Source organism: Palaemon carinicauda, chromosome 3 (assembly GCF_036898095.1).
Source record: "Palaemon carinicauda isolate YSFRI2023 chromosome 3, ASM3689809v2, whole genome shotgun sequence".
NCBI classification, from domain to species: Eukaryota; Metazoa; Arthropoda; class Malacostraca; order Decapoda; family Palaemonidae; genus Palaemon; species Palaemon carinicauda.
The window spans coordinates 152903682-152929268 of NC_090727.1; the positions used below are offsets into that span (position 1 = coordinate 152903682).

Consider the following 25587-nt stretch of genomic DNA (forward strand, 5'->3'; position numbering starts at 1 on the left):
TTTAAAGCGATTTAATCCCCTTATATGATGATAAATACCCAATTTAATAGGATCGGATTATTTCATCTATACTTTTCGATTCTTTATTCACATTCCCTTTCGAAATTCCGTCGTCTATACTGATGGTGTTTGACAACAAAGGCCCAATGACAGCCAGAAATACGTTTTAATAAACTAGTCCTTAAATGCCTCACGCCAGAGTCGTTATTTTTCACAATTCATACATTTTATTTCATTATTCATAAAATACATATCATTCATCTATAAGGAATTACGGTTAATGAATATATAAAAGCGATGAATCATTCTGAACAGGGTGGGTTTGTGACGTCACAGCTTCATGGCTGCTGCCAGATGATCAGCTGATTTTCGTAAACAAAATTTCTCCCAGGTGGGGCCATAGGGGAAAGGTTGAATGCTATATTTTTAGGCTTGGTGGCATTTAATTTCATTCATAATTTTTCTATTTATTCAAATTTTCACACAATGAATAAAAATCAACTATTACGATGGTTTGGGCAATACCTTAATCGGTCATTGTCATGTGATACTTGAGTTGTGAAAAGTATATTGCATTACCTAGATTAAACATTGTAGTTTATAATATAAATATTTTATGATGCCTATGTCAATATATAACGCAATTCTAAACTTTCCAAGTACATACTATACATAAAATCTTAATAAATTAAGAATAAATAAAAAGTTATGTGTATTACATATCTCATTTCACTTTATCATAACTTTCAGTTTGTTTCTAGAAGAAAATCGACTGAAATATGGTAGTATCTTGATATATATTAGAGTAATTATCTAGTATATCATGGTATTGATTCTAGAACGAAAAATTGAAATCATATCCGGCCTCGTGGTACAGCTGCACAAATCGACTCTGTACATTTCTTTGTCCTCATGAACGAGCTTGTCATTGCACGACGCAATTTTAATTTGCAATTATACTGGTCTCGAATTAGTTACATGTAATACTTGTACATATTGAAGAAGATGTAAAGTACATATTAGGCATAGTTTTAACATTCGCAGTTATGTGCAATAGAGTGTACAGGTAAATTTTCTCCTAACTTTTATTGAAGCTTTGTGACGACGTTGTAGGTGGGGTGACTCACAGTCTGAAGTTATGAGCGACGTAAAACTATAATTCGTTAATTATTCTGTTATTTATTAATTTCGTTGTTCCTATAACTTATTAATTTTAACTAATTTATCTATTATTCATAATATAATAAAATTATTCCATATTAAACTTGCCTCTACGATCAATTTCTTTGTAATGATTATTATCATTGTTGTTCTAGCATAAGAACTTCCTCACCTTCTATGACCTTGTATCCTTTGATATCGGGCAGGACTCTTCCGTCTCTCTCTCTCTCTCTCTCTCTCTCTCTCTCTCTCTCTCTCTCTCTCTCTCTCTCTCTCTCTCTCTCTCTCTCTCTCTCTCATTGAGACTGGATTCATGACGTACCCGTTCTTTGTACCTTATATAAAACACGAGTTTTTGCGTTGGAAGCCCGTGAGAGAGAGAGAGAGAGAGAGAGAGAGAGAGAGAGAGAGAGAGAGAGAGAGAGAGAGAGAGAGAGAGAGAGAGAGAGTACCCAATCTCCGTTCTCTGGGAAAACAGAAAGTAGGAGAATAATTCCAGAATCTGACGGGTAAGAGAAAAGATATTATTGGTGGGAACAAATGCTCATAGCCAAAATAGGCCTATTTTGAAAGCCTACGAGGAACAACAAAATTATTTTTAAGTTAAGGATCTTCATATTTTCTTTTATACTACAATCCTTCAGCTTGAAGATCTATAAAACTTCCATAATGTATACTCAGTTAAAAAAACTCGTAATTTTAATGGGAAATTTCCCATAAAAATCATACTGTTCTCAGCCGTATTTCAGTAAAATACAGGCGACCGTAATTTTACACTACTTTGTTATTATCTTTTACGGGTTGGTGACCGTAATATCACTCCTTAACGTCAATTTATCGGTTTTTAAAACGGTAAATGCCTGGCAACATTTATTCAAGGGTTTTTACCGGTTTTTTTTTACGGCAAATCTTTAAGTGTAGTAATGTTCGTAAGACTTAAGAGGTTTAAATTAAAATAATAATAATAATACACTGAAAATGGGTCTTATATATTCACAACATTTCTAACTGTAACAGCTGATAAATGTTTATGGAAAACATTGCTAATGATACCGTTGTTATATTAAGTCAAATATCTTTTTTTCTCAGTTGGTAAAACCTTATAAACAAATAAAGTACTAACATCAACATTTTCATAAAAAAAAAATTATTGAGAAAATACTTGATTGTTTAGTATTTTTTAGGAGGGCGTGAAAAAAACTTATAAGATTTTACATTAACCACTCATTACTTCTCATATAGTTTATTTCCTTTCCTCACTGGGCTATTTTCCAATGCTGGAGCCCTTGGGCTCATAATATCATGATTTTCTAACTAGGGTTGTAGCTTATCTAGTAATAATAATAATAATAATAATAATAATAATAATAATAATAATAATAATAATAATCTTCTCATAAACAAGCTATCGATATTTAAGAAAATATAAAGATTTTTTCTTTCATAAAGACCAACAAGTAATATTTACATAATCTATGGGCTATTATTATTATTATTATTATTATTATTATTATTATTATTATTATTATTATTATTATTATTATTACTATTTTGCATTGGAGGTGATATGAAAGAAAGATAAAAATTGATAGAAATTGGAGAGCCAAGTGAGGAAAAGCAGGAGAAACTAGAGAAAAAAATAAACAAAAACATTGGACGGGTTTTCAGTACCTTTGGTGAAAGCCCACTGTAATAAAATCATTCCACATCATCAGTATGTCATCAACACATTCCACATTGCACCATACGTCCTAGACACTTCCATATTGCACCATAGGTTTTTAAACGCATTCCACTTTTTTTAGGCCCAGGCATTACCTATGTGGATTCGGACATTTTCCGATCATATCTTGAAAGAAATATGTAATATGTCCATTATGAAACTTAAGTGCATTTTATTTTCTATTCTCGACTGGGCTCAAACTTTCAGCTGGGCTCCATGAGGCACTGAAACTTTTAACTGTGCTCCACAAGGCACTACAACTTTCAACTGGGCTCCACAAGGCACTAAAACTTTCAACTGGGCTCAACAAGGCACTAAAACTTTCAACTGGGTTCCACAAGGCACTAAAACTTTCAACTGGGTTCCACTAGGCACTAAAACTTTCAATTGGGCTCCACAAGGCACTGAAACTTACAACTGGGCTCCACAAGGCACTAAAACTTTCAACTGGGCTCTACAAGACACTAAAACTTTAAACTGGGCTCCACAAGGGACTGAAACTTTCAACTGGGCTCCACAAGGCACTAAAACTTTCAACTGGGCTCCACAAGGCACTAAAATTTTCAATTGGGCTCCACAAGGCACTGAAACTTACAACTGGGCTCTACAAGGCACTAAAAATTTCAACTGGGCTCCACAAGGCACTAAAACTTTCAACTTGGCTCCACAAGGCACTAAAACTTTCAACTTGGCTCCACAAGGCACTAAAACTTTCAACTGGGCTCTACAAGGCACTAAAACTTTCAACTGGGCTCCACAAGGCACTAAAACTTTCAACTTGGCTCCACAAGGCACTAAAACTTTCAACTGGGCTCTACAAGGCACTAAAACTTTCAACTGGGCTCCACAAGGCACTAAAACTTTCAACTTGGCTCCACAAGGCACTAAAACTTTCAACTGGGCTCTACAAGGCACTAAAACTTTCAACTGGGCTCTACAAGGCACTAAAACTTTTAACTTGGCTCCACAAGGCACTAAAACTTTCAACTTGGCTCCACAAGGCACTAAAACTTTCAACTGGGCTCTACAAGGCACTAAAACTTTCAACTGGGCTCCACAAGGCACTAAAACTTTCAACTTGGCTCCACAAGGCACTAAAACTTTCAACTGGGCTCTACAAGGCACTAAAACTTTCAACTGGGCTCCACAAGGCACTAAAACTTTCAACTTGGCTCAACAAGGCACTAAAACTTTCAACTGGGCTCTACAAGGCACTAAAACTTTCAACTTGGCTCCACAAGGCACTAAAACTTTCAACTTGGCTCCACAAGGCACTAAAACTTTCAACTGGGCTCTACAAGGCACTAAAACTTTCAACTGGGCTCCACAAGGCACTAAAACTTTCAACTTGGCTCCACAAGGCACTAAAACTTTCAACTGGGCTCTACAAGGCACTAAAACTTTCAACTGGGCTCTACAAGGCACTAAAACTTTCAACTGGGCTCCACAAGGCACTAAAACTTTCAACTGGGCTCTACAAGGCACTAAAACTTTCAACTTGGCTCCACAAGGCACTAAAACTTTCAACTTGGCTCCACAAGGCACTAAAAATTTCAACTGGGCGCCCCAAATCACTAAAACTTTCAACTGGGCTCTACAAGACACTAAAACTTTCAACTGGGCTCCACAAGGCACTAAAACTTTCAACTTGGCTCCACAAGGCACTAAAACTTTCAACTGGGCTCTACAAGGCACTAAAACTTTCAACTGGGCTCCACAAGGCACTAAAACTTTCAACTTGGCTCCACAAGGCACTAAAACTTTCAACTGGGCTCTACAAGGCACTAAAACTTTCAACTTGGCTCCACAAGGCACTAAAACTTTCAACTGGGCTCTACAAGGCACTAAAACTTTCAACTGGGCTCCACAAGGCACTAAAACTTTCAACTTGGCTCCACAAGGCACTAAAACTTTCAACTTGGCTCCACAAGGCACTAAAACTTTCAACTTGGCTCCACAAGGCACTAAAAATTTCAACTGGGCTCTACAAGGCACTAAAACTTTCAACTGGGCTCCACAAGGCACTAAAACTTACAACTGGGCTCCACTGGGCACTAAAACTTTCAACTGGGCTCTAAAAGGCACTAAAACTTTCAACTGGGCTTCACAAGGCATTAAAACTTTCAACTGGGCTTCACAAGGCATTAAAACTTTCAACTGGGCTCCATGAGGCACTGAAACTTTCAACTGGGCTTCACAAGGCATTAAAACTTTCAACTGGGCTTCACAAGGCATTAAAACTTTCAACTGGGCTCCACAAGGCATTAAAACTTTCAACTGGGCTCCACAAGGCACTAAAACTTTCAACTGGGCTCCACAAGACACTAAAACTTTCAACTGTGCTCCACAAGGCACTATAACTTTCAACTGGGCTCCACAAGACACTAGAAGAGTTGAAAGACCCAGACCTACGTGGCTGAAGACTATGGAGTGTAAAGTAGGAGGTGATGAATGGAGAAGTATTGATTTAAAAGCTCAAGATAGAGACGACTGGCGAAATCTAACCGAGGCCCTTTGTGTCAATAGGCGTAGAAGGAGATGATGACAGCTTTGACATTATTAGGCCTACCACCTACATTATGATAAAATTCCTCTTACAAAAGAACAAAAAGAATGTAATATTTAGAAGCCTATATACAGATATCTTAATAAAAATAACTATACACTGTCGTAAGAGTGATTATTATATCTGCTTAAGATTTAAAAGGACAAGAAATTTACGACGCATCTTAAATCATTTGTCATAAAGTGTACAAGTTGCAACAAATGAATGGCTCTATGTCTGAGCTATCTGGACTCGGTCACCATGGTAAACGACATTTTATAAGGATCTATTAATCAATTATATGATATAAATCAATGATCCATAGTATATAAGACGCCAAAGTTCACAAAGAAGAGGAAGAATGTGACCTAGGAGACGTTTTGTACATACAGAAAACACTCTCCAAGGTTCACATATTTGTCCGATTCTGTTATTAAAAATTAATTGTGTAAAAGGTAAAAATGTATGTAAAATGTATATAATAAGAATAAGATTGTTCGTATATATATCTTATATTATAAAAATACTGAATATTACAAGAAACGAAAATATATTGGACTAAATTTAACCAAAAAGTGACTCGAAGTCAAAGATATTCCAGGAATCCGAACGCAAATAAATCGAAAGAGGAGCTTTTACTCCGGAAAATATATATAATAAGAATAAGATTGTTTGTATATATAATATATATTATAAAAAATACTAAATATTACAAGAAACGAAAATATATTGGACTAAATTGAACCAAAAAGTGTCTCGAAGTCAAAGTTGTTCCAGGAATCCGAAAGAGGAGCTTTGACTCCGGAAAATGTATATAATAAGAATAAGATTGTTTGTATATATAATATATATTATAAAAAATACTAAATATTCCAAGAAACGAAAATATAATGGACCAAATTGAACCAAAAAGTGACTCGAAGTCAAAGTTATTCCAGGAATCCGAAAGAGGCGCTTTGACTCCGGAAAATGTATATAATAAGAATAAGATTGTTTGTATATATAATATATATTATAAAATATACTAAATATTACAAGAAACGAAAATATGATGGACTAAATTCAACCAAAAAGTGTCTCGAAGTCAAAGTTGTTCCAGGAATCCGAAAGAGGAGCTTCGACTCCGGAGAGAACGGCCCCTGAGGACCGAGCCACTTTGTTTACATTCGTCGAAAGCTGTCAGTGATGACCCCAGTCTTCGCCTGATACCTCGACTGGAATTTGCCTTCAGGAGGAATGTGGGCCAACGACGAAGCCGTTATTGCCACGAATGACGATGCCAGCTCTTGCAAGAGGTGTGCCGTGGCCCTGGGGTACTGGTCCGACAAATTTATCTCGTATTTCGTCAGGTCGACAGAACGCAAAGCCCCAGAGATAAATCGGGGTTACTTCGCTAGGACGGTGGCCATTAAGATACTTGTGGATAAATTCATTGAGGTGGGTCGATTATTTTGAAGGTTATGTTGCAGTTTATTTATATATAATGTAATATCTTCAATACTTTAGTTAGGACAGGGCAATATTACTTATTTTCACTGACTCGACTTCCTACATATCCTTCGCACATACAAATGTCAGGTGCTATAGTTTTGGACTTCGTCATCAATCAATTCCCGAGACTTAGGCTAAACCAAACCAGTGAAGGTTAGGAGATGACATCAAGTAAATCTCTGCTAGTTTGAGGTTAGACTACCGGGAGCCTTTGTATATCAGCGGCCAGTTCCTCCCATTTGGATTAAGAATTATATCAAATAACCTAAATTTACCCCCTTAACCTAACTACGAGCCGTGTCCTTACCTAACGGGGGGGGGGGGGGGGCCCTAACACCTCTTTGCGACCCCCCTTCCACTGCCGTAATCTAAATTGGCCATAATCATAAATCTAGGTGGCCGCTAGCCTACATACACCCCGACTACAGATTGTAAGTCAAAGGTTCCAGGGATTTGCTGTAGCCTTATGAATGTGGAAACATAGCTGTGGTAAAATTGAAGTTTAGGCTTTGATCAGGCCCGCATTATCCATAGGGCTGACTAGTCTTTAGTCTAGGGGCCCAGCAAGAGCAGGGGCCTATGGAAATTTTTTTTCCTCTAGTGTTGAATGTGAAAACTATGGATTATTTACTTCAATGTAATAAATTGTACAAAAACAGAGCATGAAATGTGCAAAGGGGACACATTGGGGGATGTCGATGTGCCCAAGAAAGCTCAAAGCATTGGGGTCCTATCATGGGTTAATACAGAACTGGCTATGACCATTTTATATAATGTTTTGGGTAATATTACTGTTTAAACCAAGAGATGATATTTATTTTCATTTCTTAGTTATAAATATTTTTAATATGAACGCAAAAGTTATACTAAAATATAACTTAAATTAAACGTTACTAAAATATGTAATTAAGCTTCAAAACTATCGGTTTTCATAATTATGGAAATTAGTGATCTTTCTCATTTTATTTTGCACAGTATGTTTAGAGAGAATTTACATTGCTAAAGTTCTTCAGAATGCAATTCACTATTTATGTGATCTAACTAACGCTGATGAATGATGTACTTCTCAAACGGCATTGAAGACAAAGTGAAAATTGTATTTAATTTTTAGGTTACTGGTGGGAACTGTCAGATTGTCAATATTGGAGCAGGTTTTGACACCTTGTATTGGAGGCTGAACGATGAAGGAAAGACCGTAAAAGGATTCGTGGAGCTGGACTTCCCGGGCGTCACCTCACGAAAGTGTCACTATATTCAACGAACAAAGCCACTCCTTCAGGCTGTAAGCGACGAAGGTACAGTATGCGTGTTCCCTTGTATCTTCTTGGATTTCAAAAGGTCCTCATTATTATTATTACTATTACTAGCTAAGCTACAACCCTAGTTGAAAAAGCAGGAGGCTATAAGCATAAGGGTTTATAGAGCTATTTTTCCCAACGGGAAAATAGCCCAGTGAGGAAAAGAAATAATGGCAAATAAACTACAAGGGAAGTAATGAATAGTAGTTAAAATAGAATATCTTAAGGACAGTAACACCATTAAAATAGATCTTTCATTTATAATATTAATAAAAAACAAAAACAAAAAAACTAGAGGAAGAGATATCAGATAGAATAATGTGCCCAAGTGTAACCTCAAGCAAGAGGTGATTCTAATGGGTAATCAAGCTCTTGTGCCAAGAATACATGTGTGATATAAGGAAATGAGTAAGAGCAATTGTATGCATTATATGTCAAGACAGTTTTCATATATTACAGTGTGGTATAGTTTTAATAATGGCCATCTAATTAACTGATTTATCTGGGCATTAGAAAGTGTCTTTTTCAATATTAATCTTACCCGATGATCATGTAGCTGTCAACTCCGTTGCCCGACAGAAATCTACGGTCGGGATACGCCAGCGATCGCTATCCAGGTGGGGGTGTACTCAACAGCGCCATCTGTGAGCAGGTACTCAAGTACTTCTTGTCAACAAGAACTCAATTTTTCCTCTGTCGTGCCGCCGGCAAGACCTACTTGGATACGCTGTTGATTTTGGAGTCTTTGTTCACGATTTGGTGTTGTATTTGCTCTAAAGTTTAGCCTTCGCTGTTCAGGAAGCTTTATCCTTAGCTTAGCAAGCTTTTGGAATTAATTTGATTTATTGGTTAACGAACTTTGCTTAATTTTGGAATTCCCCCTTGACTACTTCTAAATTCAAGATGTCTGACCAGTCCCAAGTTCCTAAATACAGGCAGTGTAGTGTTAGGACTTGTACTAGGCGTCTTCCGAAGGCCTCTATAGATCCTCACACCGTATGTTCCAATTGTAGGGGTAAATCCTGTCAATTGGAAGATCGATGTGGGGAATGTGCTGGGCTTTCGGAATTCGATTTTAACGAATTCCTTAGATATGCACGTAGGTTAGAGAAGGAGAGAGATAGGAGGAGTTCTTCTCGCTCTGTGGATTTTTCCTCTCCCCATGCCCCTCAACCTTTTCCTTCCCCTGTGGTGGTGACTCCCGAACCTGCTACGAGTGCTCAGCCTGCAATGGCTGATATGTTGCGTGCCATTCAGGCTCTCGGTGAGAAGGTGGAGTCGTTGGTTAGTGACCGTAATCAGCTCTTGGCAGATGTCAGAGAGCTGAAAGCGAAGAGTGCAGTGGGAAGTGTTAGTGCTAGTGATGTGCATAGTGTCAGTGTTGCGCATGAGGGTACATCTGTGCGTGCCAGTCGTCCTCCCAGTCCGGGACCTCTTGCAAGCTCCCAAGCCCAGGGGAGAAGCAATGTTGAAGGACCAAAGGGTTCGGCAGGCCTTGATCGGCGCACGGATGTATCCTCAGTGGTTGCGGACGTATCTGTTAAGGATCGTCCCATCCACATACAGACGAATGAGCCCTTACATTCCTCGTCTGTGGAAGAAGTTTCCAGGAGGAAACGGTGGACCAAGGTCTCACGACCGCTCAAACGTAAGGTCCCTTCCGAGCTAGTCCAACGGCCCAGGTGTAGCCACTGGGTCAGTTCGGACTCGCCGCAGTCATCTGATGACTGCACACCTCCCAAGAGAGGTAGAGTGGTCCCTCAACAGGCTACTGCTCCGTCTGTTGTTGCTCCAACCACAGTAGACCCTAAGTGGTCCATGCTGCAGACTATGCAGTCTCAGCTTGCGGCATTCATGCAGGAGTATCATGCCGAGAAAGTTAACACCTCTCCTGTTAACCTACAACCCGCAGAGGTTGTGCGCTCAGCAGATACTGCGGCTGCCTGCTCCCACACTCCACCTGTGAGAGCTCCTCCACCGATGCGCAGTCCTCCCTGCCAGACGCATGTTCTTGCTGCACCATCTGCTAACATGCGTGAGCTGCCGCATCAGGAGTTGCCGGGTTCCAGCACTATGCGGCATTCTCCTCAGCCCATGCAGCATGCTCTGCATACCTTACAGCATGCTCCGCATACCATGCAGCATGAGCCGCATACCTTACAGCATGCTCTGCATACCATACCGCATGCTCCTCAGCCCACCGCAGCCCCTCCCACACACCAGCCCTCTGCTTTTGTTGTTGCCAGCTCGCAGACCGACCAGCAGAGGCATGATGTTGGATCCGCAGGTACGCATGCACCCGTTCTGCCGGATTCAGCCGTTCAGCTTGCTGCTCTGCCTTTGCCACTCTCAACTCAACTTTCGGATGATGATGTATCGGATGATGAAGCTGCACATCTGGATGAACCTCACTCTGATATTGAAGGACACAAGTCTTCGCCACCCTCCTTAGACTTTCGCAAAGTCCTTGCCTTGTTCAGGGACTTGTATCCTGAGCATTTTGTGTCTGCAACCCCTCGTTCTCCTCCCTCCGAGTTTGCTCTGGGCATGCAGTCTGCTGCGCCTGCCTTCACCAAGCTTGTTCTCGCCAGATCATCTAGGAGAGCTTTGAGGGTTATGGGGGACTGGTTGCATTCCAAGAAGCAACTGGGAAGGACCCCTTTTGTCTTTCCTCCTCCCAAGCTTGCTTCTAAGTCGAGCGTCTGGTATGCCACGGGAGAGGAACCCGGCTTGGGGGTTCCTGCCTCTGCCCAGGCCGACTTCTCAAGTCTGGTTGACTCTCCCCGCAGGTTGGCTATGAGACGTTCGAAGATCTGCTGGTCCTTTTCCGATTTAGATCATCTGTTGAAGGGAGTCTTTCGTGCCTTTGAGATATTCAATTTCCTCGATTGGTGTTTGGGAGCCTTAAGCAGGAAGACTTCCCCTTCAGATAAGGACTCGGCCATGCTGATCATGTCTAGCATGGACAAGGCAATTCGGGATGGGTCTGGTGAACTTGCGGCTTCATATGTATCAGGAGTCCTTAAGAAGAGAGAACATCTTTGCTCCTTCTTATCTGCTGGTATCACTCCTTGCCAGAAGTCAGAGTTGTTGTTTGCTCCTCTCTCCAAGTGTCTGTTTCCGGAGGAGTTGATTAAGGGGATGGCTGCCTCACTTATCCAGAAGGATACTCATGATCTGATGGCTTCTTCTGCACGTAAGGCTAAAACCTTACCTTCCGTGCCTAGACCCTTCCGCCCTGCAGCAGTTGACACACCTGCTTCTAGGTTCATCCCGCCCTTTCGTGGCAGAACCTCCAGCAGAGGAGGTACCCGTGCAGACAGTCACCGTGGCAAGTCCAAGAAGGGTTCCAAGTCCGCAAAAGGCAAGTTTTGACTGCCTTCCTCTCCAGACAGCAGTAGGAGCCAGACTCAAGACCTTCTGGCAAGCTTGGGAGAGCAGAGGTGCAGACGCTCAGTCTGTGAAGTGGCTAAGGGAGGGATACAGAATTCCGTTCTGCCGCAATCCCCCTCTAGCTACATCTCCCATCAACCTCTCTCCCAACTACAAGGAGAAGGACAAGAGGCTAGCGTTGCAACAAGAGGTGTCGCTCTTGCTACAAAAGGAAGCGGTGGTCATAGTCCGGGATCATCAATCCCCGGGCTTTTACAACCGTCTCTTCCTGGTAGCCAAGAAGACAGGAGGTTGGAGACCGGTGCTGGACGTCAGTGCTCTCAATGCTTTTGTCACCAAGCAGACGTTCACGATGGAGACGACGAAGTCGGTCCTAGCAGCGGTCAGGCAGGAGGACTGGATGGTCTCGTTAGACCTGAAAGACGCATACTTTCACATCCCCATCCATCCAGACTCCCAACCTTTCCTAAGATTCGTCTTTGGAAAGGTTGTGTACCAGTTCCAAGCCCTGTGCTTTGGCCTAAGCACGGCACCTCTTGTGTTTACCAGACTGATGAGGAATATTGCGAAATTCCTTCACTTGGCAGACATCAGAGCCTCCCTCTATTTAGACGACTGGCTTTTAAGAGCTCCCACAAGTCGTCGCTGTCTGGAGAATCTCAGATGGACTATGGATCTGACCAAGGAACTGGGCCTCCTGGTCAATTTAGAGAAGTCCCAGCTCGTCCCATCCCAGACCATTGTCTACCTGGGTATGGAGATTCAGAGTCGAGTTTTTCGGGCTTTTCCGTCGGCCCCAAGGATCAACCAAGCCCTAGAATGCATCCAGAGCATGCTGAGAAGGAACCGATGCTCAGTCAGGCAGTGGATGAGTCTAACAGGGACACTTTCATCGCTGGCCCTGTTCATCGAGTTAGGGAGACTCCACCTCCGCCCCCTTCAGTATCATCTAGCTGCTCACTGGATAAAGGACATGACGCTACAGACGGTCTCAGTTCCTGTTTCCGAAGAGATGAGGTCTACTCTAACGTGGTGGAAGAACAGCATTCTTCTCAAGGAAGGTCTACCATTGGCTGTTCAGACCCCCGACTACCGTCTCTTCTCGGACGCATCAGACACGGGCTGGGGTGCGACACTGGACGGACAGGAATGCTCGGGAACATGGAATCAGGAGCAAAGGACACTTCACATCAATTGCAAGGAGTTGTTGGCGGTTCATCTGGCCTTGATAAACTTCAAGTCCCTCCAGCTAAACAAGGTGGTGGAGGTGAACTCCGACAACACCACAGCCTTGGCTTACATCTCCAAGCAGGGAGGGACTCATTCGAGGAAGTTGTTCGAGATCGCAAGGGACCTCCTCATTTGGTCAAAAGATCGAAAGCTCACGCTGGTAACGAGGTTCATTCAGGGCGATATGAATGTCATGGCAGATCGCCTCAGCCGGAAGGGTCAGGTCATCCCCACAGAGTGGACCCTTCACAAGAATGTTTGCAGCAGACTTTGGGCCCTGTGGGGTCAGCCAACCATAGATCTGTTCGCTACCTCGATGACCAAGAGGCTCCCGTTGTATTGTTCTCCGATTCCAGACCCAGCAGTAGTTCACGTGGATGCCTTTCTGCTGGATTGGTCCCATCTCGACCTGTATGCATTCCCGCCGTTCAAGATTGTCAACAGGGTACTTCAGAAATTCGCCTCTCACAAAGGGACATGGCTGACGTTGGTTGCTCCCCTCTGGCCCGCGAGAGAATGGTTCACAGAGGTACTGCAATGGCTGGTCGACGTTCCCAGGACTCTTCCTCTAAGAGTGGACCTTCTGCGTCAACCTCACGTATAAGAAGGTACACCCAAACCTCCATGCTCTTCGTCTGACTGCCTTCAGACTATCGAAAGACTCTCAAGAGCTAGAGGCTTTTCGAAGGAGGCAGCCAGAGCGATTGCCAGAGCAAGGAGGACATCCACTCTCAGAGTCTATCAGTCTAAATGGGAAGTCTTCCGAAGCTGGTGCAAGGCCAATGCAGTTTCCTCAACCAGTACCACTGTAACCCAGATTGCTGACTTCCTGTTACATCTAAGGAACGTAAGATCCCTATCAGCTCCTACGATCAAGGGTTACAGAAGTATGTTGGCTGCGGTTTTCCGCCACAGAGGCTTGGATCTTTCCACCAACAAAGATCTACAGGACCTCCTTAGGTCTTTTGAGACCTCAAAGGAACATCGGTTGTCCACTCCAGGCTGGAATCTAGACGTGGTCCTAAGGTTCCTTATGTCATCAAGATTTGAACCGCTCCAATCAGCCTCTTTTAAGGACCTCACATTAAAAACTCTTTTCCTCGTGTGCTTAGCAACAGCTAAAAGAGTAAGTGAGATCCACGCCTTCAGCAGGAACATAGGTTTCACATCTGAAACGGCTACATGTTCCTTGCAGCTCGGTTTTTTGGCTAAAAACGAGCTTCCTTCCCGTCCTTGGCCTAAGTCGTTCGAGATCCCAAGCCTGTCCAACTTGGTGGGGAACGAACTGGAGAGAGTACTTTGCCCAGTTAGAGCTCTTAGGTACTATCTAAGAAGGTCAAAACCATTACGAGGACAATCAGAAGCCTTATGGTGTGCTATCAAGAAGCCTTCTGTACCAATGTCTAAGAACGCAGTTTCTTACTACATCAGGCTTCTGATTAGAGAAGCACATTCTCATCTGAAGGAAGAAGACCTTGCTTTGCTGAAGGTAAGGACACATGAAGTGAGAGCTGTGGCTACTTCAGTGGCCTTCAAACAGAACCGTTCTCTGCAGAGTGTTATGGATGCAACCTATTGGAGAAGCAAGTCAGTGTTCGCATCATTCTATCTCAAAGATGTCCAGTCTCTTTACGAGAACTGCTACACCCTGGGACCATTCGTAGCAGCGAGTGCAGTAGTAGGTGAGGGCTCAGCCACTACATTCCCATAATCCCATAACCTTTTTAACCTTTCTCTTGAATACTTTTTATTGTTGTTCTTTGGGTTGTACGGTCGGCTAAGAAGCCTTCCGCATCCTGGTTGATTTGGCGGGTGGTCAATTCTTTCTTGAGAAGCGCCTAGGTTAGAGGTTGTGATGAGGTCCTTTAGTACGGGTTGCAGCCCTTTATACTTCAGCACCTAGGAGTCGTTCAGCATCCTAAGAGGACCGGTAGGCTCAGTAAGGAAGACGTACTTAATAAAGGCAGAGTAATGGTTCAAGTCGACTTCCTTACCAGGTACTTATTTATTTTATGTTTGTTATTTTGAATAACTAATAAAATGAAATACGGGATACTTAGCTTCTTTGTTAACATGTATGCTGGTCTCCACCCACCACCCTGGGTGTGAATCAGCTACATGATCATCGGGTAAGATTAATATTGAAAAATGTTATTTTCATTAGTAAAATAAATTTTTGAATATACTTACCCGATGATCATGAATTAAAGAACCCGCCCTTCCTCCCAATAGAGAACCAGTGGACCGAGGAGAAAATTGAGTTCTTGTTGACAAGAAGTACTTGAGTACCTGCTCACAGATGGCGCTGTTGAGTACACCCCCACCTGGATAGCGATCGCTGGCGTATCCCGACCGTAGATTTCTGTCGGGCAACGGAGTTGACAGCTACATGATCATCGGGTAAGTATATTCAAAAATTTATTTTACTAATGAAAATAACATATTACCAGGTAAACTTGGGTACGGTTAGATAATTACTTTGCTTGGGACAGTGAGTAGAGTAGGGGCTATTTAGCCATTGCGTGAATGACAAGTGTCTGCTTATCATCACCTATGAATAGGTAGATTATTAGTGAACCAGACACTTTATGCATTTTCAGGTTCTCTTACAGGACAACTAAGGTAAAGAGTTCTCTTGAATGGGAAGTGGAAACTGATGTAAGAAGGATAGCCAAATTGACTGTGAATTGAAAGTAAAATGCAGAGTGCAGTTTAGCCGGGTGCCATAGGAATTTCTCAAGGCACTTTCAGCTCTACTTGGTGCTGTGTATAATCCTGCACTGACTTTTATCTTGATCATCCTCTGTGGTACCTATTACTACCTTTGATTACAATATATCTCGATCAGCACTTAGGTAGTAGAAAATACTAAAGGTTCTTTGGCTCTTTTTTGATGCCAATTTTAAGGCCCCGGGTGCGTAGCTTTTTGCTCATTAATTCTTTTTTGTCCCTTTCTGTTGATGCTCATGATTATTGTTAAGCGGGCAATGACTTCGTGTCGATATACTTATTTTTCGGGTTTTGATGCATTGTCTGGGAATGAAACCCCACAAACACTGAGCTGAAAGAAAGTCCCAAACTGTAAGCGAGACAATGAGAGATGGCTAGAGAGATTGTATTGATACCGTAATTAATTTTGCTTAGTTAGTTTTATCATCATTACTATTATCATTGATACTTCCTTTATATTTGTTATTATATTATATGTGTGCATCAATTTCTATATAAGTATTGTATTCATAACACTGTACCCATTGGAAACAGGCCACTAATTTACATCCATTAATTAACCATCATCCGTTTTCTACATTTAATCCAAATTAAGTCGGGAGCAATTCCTTAATTTACCGACGTTTGTTTCCTTGGAATAGATTCTATTTTATTTTTATTGATTCGGGTCAGAAGATCCTTAACTTACAGACTTAGTAGCTTCCAAGAAGCTGTATGTAAGTCAAATTTTGTTAAATTTTGGCCTAGGTTAGGCCTAACCTAACTCCCATGCCTATGATTTCTAGCTGCAAAAGTCAACAAATAGTCTAGTTTTATATAGAATAAATATCAGGTTATTACAAATGTTGTTTTGCTTACCATTACTGTATTAAATGACATGATATTGTTGACAGTATTTCATTATAATATGACAGTATACTAACTTTAGGTACAATATTTAAGCTTTATAATTTCATTTGGATTTGTGTTTCTTTATCCAAATGTCTTTAAGTTGAGGACCTTCTCTATTCATAGACGAAGTATTGGGTTGCACATTGTGTCAGCGTATGCGTAAAAAATAAATTTTTATACAGTATTCTGCTGTCATCGCAGCTTTCCCTGTTATTATTATTATTACTTGCTAAGCTACAACCCAAGTTGGAAAAGCAGGATGCTATAAGCCCTGGGGCTCCAACATGGAAAATAGCCCAGCAAGGAAGGAAACTTGATTGCTAAGCTACAACCCTAGTTGGAAAAGCAGGATGCTATAAGCACTGGGGCTCCAACAGGGAAAAAAGCCCAGCAAGAGAGGGAACTTGATTGCTAAGCTACAACCCTAGTTGGAAAAGCAGGATGCTATAAGCCCTGGGGCTCCAACAGGGAAAATAGCCCAGCAAGGAAGGAAACTTGATTACTAAGCTACAACCCTAGTTAGAAAAGCAGGTTGCTATAAGCCCAGTGGCTCCAACAGTGAGAAAATGAATCAAGGAAAAATAAAATATTTTAAGAATGGTAAGAACATTAAAATAAATATTTCCTATATAAACTACAGTATAAAAACACTTAAGAAAACATGAGGAAGAGAAATAAGATAGAATAGTGAACTTTTAGGCTACTTGCGTATCTATATAAATATTTCTTTCAGGGTTATTATTATAATTTTGTACTTTTAATTGTACAGGCATTTATTATTATTATCATTATTACTTGCTAGGCTACAACCCTAATTGGAAAAGCAGGATGTTATAAGCCCAGGGGCTCCAACTGGGAAAATAGCACTGTAACGATAAAGGAAATAAGGGAAAATAAAATATTTTAAGAAGAGTAACATTAAAATAAACATTTCCTAAATAAACTATAAAAACTTTAACAAAACAAGAGGAAAAGAAATAATATAAAATAAAGTGTCTGAGTGTACCCTCAAGCAAGAGAACTTTAACCCAAGACAGTCCAAGACCATGGTACAGAGGCTATGGCACTACCAAAGGCTAGATTTTTGAGTGTCCTTCTCCTAGAAGATCTGCTTACCAAAGCTAAAGAGTTTCACTATGTTTGTTGCCATACTATCACACATTCAATTTAGTTTTCGCTTTCCAGATTACGATGTTAAACTGAATAGAAACAATCTCCACGGTCACACCTACAAGCTAACCGGAGTCGATTTGCGGAACCTGACCGAAGTGGAAGCGAAAATCAAGGAGTCTGACCTGGACTACTCGATACCAACCGTCTTTTTGGCAGAGTGCGTCCTGGTGTACATGACGATGCCCAAATCATCCCAGTTGCTCAAGTGGATCGCTGAGAAATTCAAGTCGGCTTTCTTCGTCAACTACGAAATGGTGGGTTACGTGATGCCCGTATTAACATAATATCCGTATTAATATACAATATAAGGATACTCCCTCTTAATCATTAATATGCATGGCACTGTTTGTAAAGAATTATATATATATAGCTAAAGCAAATATATTAATATTTTAGAATTTAGTAGATTTGCTTAATTAAAAGAAAACTAATCTTCACTGTTTAAAAGTCTGGTCTTCAACTATAAAATGGCACGCTTTAAGGGGCTAATTTCCTTATAAATAAATAGTTTTCATTGCATGCGAATGATCTATTCCAGGTAAATTTGGACGATAGATTTGGGGAAGTTATGCTAAGCAATCTGCGCACCAGGGGTTGTGATCTGGCCGGTGCGGAAGCATGCCACAGCACCGAGACGCAGAGAAAGAGGTCGGTCTGTTAAGAATGTCCCGTGGAACTTGTGATACCTTTCTTAGTAACGAGTGTTTTAATAACGACGGTTTTTCCCATTTTTGAAATATCTTTTATTCTGGAACTTTTATGCAAATGATTCGAGATTTAGGGTCTCCCCTTCACCCTTTTACCCCCAGGCTATTTGGAAATTTCCAACCCTTAACCCCCAGGGGGTTATCTTTTTCCCAGCACATTTTGCAGTATATTTTTTTTTAAATTGCTCTAACAGCCTTAATTTTTTTCATTGAGAGGTCAGGTTGGTCTCATTCTCTTTGGAAATGCCTGAAGTTTCTCAAAAAATTATCAAAAATATGCAAATAAAAAATTTTCATAGCATTTTTTTGCAAGGACGTACCGGTACGTCCATGGGGGTAAAGGGATGAGTTTTGTGAAGCGTACCAGTACTGTACGTCCTTTGGGGGTAAAAGGGTTAATAATGACGGTTTTTCCCATTTTTGAATGATCTTTTATTCTGGAATTTTTATGCAAGTGATTCGAGATTTAGGCTCTTAAGCTGCGAGTTATTTGCATTGTCTTTCTCCTGTGTACAGTAACTGTAAAAGATAAAAGCCGTCCCACACAACACACTTTTTAAGTTTTCTTTATTTTTGGTCAAGAAATAACCGTTTGATGATATTATTTTTTAAAAGGTACACAAGTTCGAATATAAATTTTATTCTGGTGTTGTATATTTACATTGTAAATTATCAAGATTAAACTGCAATCTAACTTTATACATGAGCAAAAATTAATGCCTTAAAATATGTTATTTAAATAATCAAATAATTCCATTGTTGATATTTGTCTTCTTAGTGAGTTTTGTTTTTTGTGTGTAGGTGCCAGAGTACTGTTGATAGTTTATTTTTCTTTTGCACTGACTCGCCTTTTATGTAATGATAGACCATTTTTCATTGTACAGTATGTTTGGCTATTTGGATAATCACACCAGTAGTTTGTATAGTTGATATTTTTACCTGTAACCCTGAATAATGAATGGGTTTTGATAGAAACAAGTCTGAGAAGATGCCTAGGCAATTTTGCCCAGTTTCAATCACGGCTTGGATTCATTTCGTATCCGACTAGAAAATGATTTTAATACTAATAATTTTTACTAAAGTGTAGTTGAAGTTGCAAGTAATTTAGCAGATACAGCACTGTAAGTTTTTGCCGTATCAGTAAGGGCTTTCCTTTCGTGATGTTGTAGTGCCTGATAGTGATTTGCAGTGTCTTCTTTCTTTGTTATGCCATTGGAGATATCGTTACTGTGCATTATGGGTCGCGCAGGTACTCTGCCTGGTGGTGTTACTCCATAAAAATGTTTTACTAACACCCTGTAGGATGAAGCGGTGCTTTTTAACCGTGTTTTCAGTGAAATGGCCAAACTTCTTTTGGAACGGAGACTTTGAAGGATGTGTTCTATATTGCACTGGCTTAAATAGAAGACATAGGAAATGCATTTGGGTGGGGAATAGCCATGGGAGCTACATAACTGAGTATCCAAGAATACAAGAGCTGTGACTCTAATGGCTGTATGGTAAAGCTACATGTATTTCTCTATTGTATTCAGCGTATTACGCTGTTGATCTTGTATTTTTGCTTTGAACAGATTGCTTACATTTGCATATTGTAAACTTTTCGATGAGATTCCGATGAAAGTTAAAAGCATCATATTTAGAGCAATGATTCGATTGGATCCATGATGTATCACTGCTAATTTACCTCCACTACTTTTCACCAACATCATAGATCTCTTTAATCTCTTGATTTTAGATCCTGTGATCATGAGTGCTCTCTTCCTAATGTCATCTTTTATTGTTTATTGATATAAAACATATTTAACAGAGTAGAATTAGCTCCTTTCTCCATACAATTTTTTCTTATCAGTTTCATTGCCATTCAATCTTATAAGATGCCGTATCTAACAGAGCCGTCTTGTATATTTATGGATATAAAGGGAGTAGGAATTTGCTTTATTCAGGATTGACATATCAATTTGTGACATCAGTCTCTCCTAATGATCTTTCTTAAAAGAGAAAATAAAGCTATAATGAGTCCTCAACTGGTGTGGTTAGACCATCTCCGAACACCATAAAAGCCTGAAGCAAAAGGCACAAGTTTTAAAAATATTAAACCATATATTTTTATGACCATTCTGATGGAAAAACTGTCCTTAATAAGTAGCCAAGAAGTCTGTCTGTCTGACTAGTTCAACGAGTCGGTTAAAGTTTTTAAAGCGTAAGGTGTCCTTTTCTTTTGGTCGATGTACCCTTCTTTCTAGATTGTTTGTTTTCTGTGAAAATCGGTAATCCTGGATTACAGGACTCGATCAATTGCAAAGTTGAAGCTACTCGCCTCCCCGCCTGTCCTTAAGCAGATAGTCCTATCACTACATATTATGCAGTTCACTGTATGTATCGATTAAGGATCTTTGTAGTGTCCCTTTGACTCCTAGATACAAGCTCTTTTTAGCATTCTACTTAACCTCTGTTCCATCTTCCTTTCTTTTTGCTTTCTGTCCAGCCTTTTGTAACATTTATTTCATCGTGCAACTTCAGTGTTTTCCACCAGTTTCATCACTTGGGAGCTAAGTGGCCTTCCAGACTCCAGCACCAAGCCATGTTGCCCAAATTCATCAATCCAAATTATTTTTTCCATGACTCTTTATCTTGGCTTTTTTGGATTTAAGTATCAGGTTCTTGTCTCATAGGTCTCATGTTTCCAAAAGGATAATTCTAACCTATTCTAAATCTGATATAATGGTTTAAAGTTGCTCATGAATGGCAGAGGCAAGGGACAGTGACAATGCCATAGAGACTGACCATATATACATATGATCAGCACCCAAGCCTCCTCTCCACTCAAGCTATAACTAGAGGGCCAGGCAATGACTACTGATAACTCGGCAGGGAGAGCTATAGTCTAAACCTCCCATCCTTAGCTCACAAGGAGGGTGAGGTTGAGGACACTACAAAAAACTATCGAGCATGAGCGGATCTCAAACCCCAGTCTAGTGGATTTCCAGGCAGGGACGTTTTCAATAAGCTACCACAATAAAAAAAAGTATCGATGCTGTTTCTTGCCAATGAAGCTTATGCTATGTGACATAGCAGTGAAACTGCGATTGAATGAGATTTGGAAACTACACATTGCAATATTCGTCTTTGTGATTCTGGACTTTATTTTTGTATAATTTTCTATGCAATTCATTACAGTAATAAATTTCATATTTTTTTCAGACTTGTTTATGTCTATTTTGAAGGTTACTATGTTTAATTTCAGACAGTACAGTATTCTAAAATATTAGGTATATTTTGAATGACCTTTTCAATTTTTTAAAGAAATTAATATTTTAAGTTAGTATTACTATAGAGTACTTGTATCTTTTATTTTGTGGCTTAAAAATTTTTATTCTTGAGTGCAGGATTAAAAGAATTTGTATTCCTCTATACTTACTTAACTTTACTGGCTGCTTTTCTGGTCCTATATCTTTGGATTTGTGGCTTAAAAAATTATATTCTTGAGTGCAGGACTATAACAAACTTCACATTAGGGATGGTATTAGGTATAATCATATTCTTGAGTGCGGGATTATAACAAACTTCACATAAGGAATGGTATTACGTATAATGATATTCTTGAGTGCAGGAGTATAATAAACTTCACATTAGGGATAGTATTAGGTATAATTATATTCTTGAGTGCAGGACTATAACAAACTTCACATTAGGGAATGTATTAGGTATAATTATATTCTTGAGTGCAGGACTATAACAAACTTCACATTAGGGAATGTATTAGGTATAATTATATTCTTGAGTGCAGGAGTATAAGAAGTATTTTCATCACCATACAACTACTTATATCTTTTGATTTGTGGCTTAAAAACTTATGTTCTTGAGTGCAGGATAAAAGGTACAATTTGCCGCTAAACACGAGATAAACAACGAGTGGCTTTCACGTTCCCCCTTCTATCCTCCTATCAGATTTCTAGACATGGGATGGGCCGGGGCCGACTCCTGCGACATGGTCGGCATTTGGTCCCGTCTGCCTCCCGAAGAGGTCGCCCGGGTCGTGCAGCTGGAGCTCCTGGATGAACAGGAACTGCTTCATCAGCTGTTCCGCCACTACGCGATCACCACCGCCTGGACCGACCACCGTTGGTCCGACATTCAGCTGTAATGTCTTGCAAAAGTATCCTTCACGAGCTTGGCATCTATTATACATAAAATATATATATATATATAAACAACTGTGAAAAGGAATAAAATTATATGGACTTTCATTTGTTTTTGTCGTCAAGACGAATTATAGTCTCGAGTTTTTTTTATGAATAAATATTTTTATAGAAGGTGCTATCAGTTCCTTTGAACTCTTGAAGTCAAAGGCCTTTTATCTTAGATAGTTCATAAATTAAATATCTGTTTTAAAATTTATTTTAATCTTCATTACTTTTTATATTTATTTATTTCCCTATTTCCTTTCCTCACAGGGCTTTTCCCTGCTGGAGTCCTTGGGCTTATAGCATCTTGCTTTTCCAACTAGGGTTGTAGCTTAGCTAGTAATAATAATAATAATACCCAAGGAAAGTAAACAAAACCACCCATTTAGATACTACCGCTAGAGTGTTATTAGAACGTTTGACTGGCCAGACAGTATTACATTGGACTCCCCTCTGGTTACGACTCATTTTTCCTTTGCCTACATGTACACCATATAGTCTGGTCTATTTACACATTCTCCTCTTTTCTGATACACCTGACAGCACTAAGATAACCAAGAAATTTTGAGAAAAAGAGGTTTAGTATTTTGCAAACAATGGTTATAAGGTTGCCATTCTGTTGCAAGATGACCAAGTTAGGGATAAAAAGAGAGTAAGAAGAGCAACCTCTCAAAGAGAATTTAACTGCAAAAAAGTAAATAAACATTTTAATGGTTCATCCACTTTAGCAAAGCACTGTAAGAAGTTAATAATTTCTTGTTTTCTTATATTATACTTGCAAGTGTTAGCATACGAGTACTACAGTAGGATTATTGAGTAAAATTATCCTTGAAAAAAAAATTAAGGTTGAAAGATTGATCGACCTTAAGCTGTGATGTAGGAAATTTAATAGTTTATAAAAAAATAGTTATAAAATCAAATATTTAAGAAGGTTTAAATACTCTATAGTGATATGGTTTATCAGCTAGGAGATTATTTAATCTTCAAATCAAGGTCGGTGGTTATGAAATGGAATCGGAAGTAATACGCAGTGCAGTATTACGGGTCACCCGAGAGCTATTAAAGATGAATTGGAAAAGTGTTTAATAAAACCATTTTATGGACAATAAACATCACTGCAGTCTTTGTATAAGTTCCGATAATATTCAGAATCCGAGAATACAAATATTAATACTGACGCAGGCATTGTTAAGCGATTTGTATTAATCCTTTTACCCCCAGGCTATTTGGAAATTTCCAACCCTTAACCCCCAAGGGGGTTATTTTTCTCCCAGCACATTTTGCAGTATATTTTTTTTAAATTGCTCTAACAGCCTTAATTTTTGTCATAGAGAGGTCAGGTTGGTCTCATTCTCTTGGAAAATGTCTGAATTTTCTCAAAAAATTATCAAAAATATGGAAAAAAAATGTTATAGCATTTTTTGGCAAGGACGTACCGGTATGTCCATGGGGGTAAAGGGATGACTTTTGTGAAACGTACCAGTGCGTCCTTAGGGGGTAAAAGGGTTAAGGGTATTGTGAGTGTATTAAGACAGGCGTTTTATAAGATTGTCACCCCTGTGGTAGGAGTGTAAGAAATCTACCAGCCTACATACTGCGTGTCGTAGAAAGCGACTAAAAGGACAGCTGCTGCCTTTTAGTCTTGCTTTTTAGCAAAATGGTAGGCCCACTGCCAATAACTGTGCAAATTGCTGGCTTGTAGCTCGACTATTAAGCCAAAGATTAGGCCCACCGTCAGTAACTGCGGTTGATGACTACAAGGGCTTGCGATCGTAAATACCTAAACACATATATCCATGCCTGATGCTATTAAGAGGGTGGTATCAGGCAACCGCCCCCTTAATGTAAGGATAACGGTGGGAAAAAGAAAAGTTTTGTAAGATTAAATATAAGAAGAAAAGAATAGAAGTGTCATACGTCGATCTCATAAAGGCATTGGATGATTAGCATTGCAAATTGGAATACTTTAAAGATGTTTATTTAGGATAACATTTTGCAGTGTTATCAAAAGGTTTAGAGCAGGGTCGTAGCTAGAGAGATTTGGAGGCATGGGATGGGAGCTTGAGTTAGTAAAGAGGCCCCCTTGCCCTGGTGAGTGGGTGGTAGTTTTAAATGAATGCTTAAATACTTTTATTTTCTGATCCTGATTTGGAAGCCTACATCTGTTACAGGCTCGCGGCGGGGAAATTTGAAAAGGGTATGAATACTTATACCTTTATTTCCTGATCTTGATTTGGAAACTTCCATCTATTAGAGGCTCGGGGGCGGGGGGGTTTGGGACAATGAAAAAGGTCTCTCACGTCCTCTACTCTATAGCTATGCCATTGGTTTAAAGAGGTTGGAATAAAATAATATTAGATGACATTTGGAATGGATGAATATAATGTTCTTGGTGGATGAGAAGAGCGAGTCAATATTGTAGACAGAAAAAGGAATCTGAATAGAATACTGTATGAACAATGAAAAGGTACAGTTGGATACAGAAATTCCTGGCACATCTGAGGAAATGCACCCCGTCACGCCCTTGCTGCACAGCGAGTGACCAAACAAATAATGTAGGAGAGATGGCAAGGGTGTTGAGCAGGGCTAAATGCAGGAACTCGTCAGGCAGTAATGGTGTGACTGCACTTTCTCATATCAAGGTGTTTAAGGGCTTAGAGGCCGCTCATGAATGGTAGAGACAAGGGACAGTGCCATTACCCTATTGAGCAGGACAATGCCCTAGAGACTGACCATATATACATATGATCAGTGCCTAAGCCCCCTCTCCATCTAAGCTATGACCAAGCAGGTCTAGGCAATGGCTACTGATGACTCAGCAGATAGAACTATAGGCTCCCCCAAACCCCCCCATCCTCAGCTCACAAGGATGGTGAGGTTGCAGCGATCAAAGGAGCTAACGAGTTTAAGCGGGACTCGATCCCAAGTCTGGCGTTCCCTAGTCAGGGACTTTAACACATCGTCCACCACAACCCAGAAGGAATTTGTGTTTCTAACTGTACAAAGTGAGTGACTTAAGTCGCGTCAGATTTTGTTTGAGTTTCGTGAAGAGAAAATGGAG

General features: G+C 40.1%; 1 protein-coding gene across 1 annotated transcript; it reads left to right on the top strand.

Moving 5' to 3' along the window:
• The first annotated feature begins 6561 nt into the window (after nucleotides 1-6561).
• On the top strand, nucleotides 6562-22586 carry LOC137638669 (leucine carboxyl methyltransferase 1). Its single transcript, XM_068370954.1, has 5 exons — nucleotides 6562-6866; nucleotides 8032-8215; nucleotides 17648-17889; nucleotides 18174-18283; nucleotides 22291-22586. The coding sequence occupies exons 1-5, from the start codon at nucleotides 6666-6668 to the stop codon at nucleotides 22484-22486; spliced, it is 933 nt and encodes a 310-aa protein (XP_068227055.1). The 5' UTR covers nucleotides 6562-6665; the 3' UTR covers nucleotides 22487-22586.
• Nucleotides 22587-25587: the final 3001 nt, after the last annotated feature.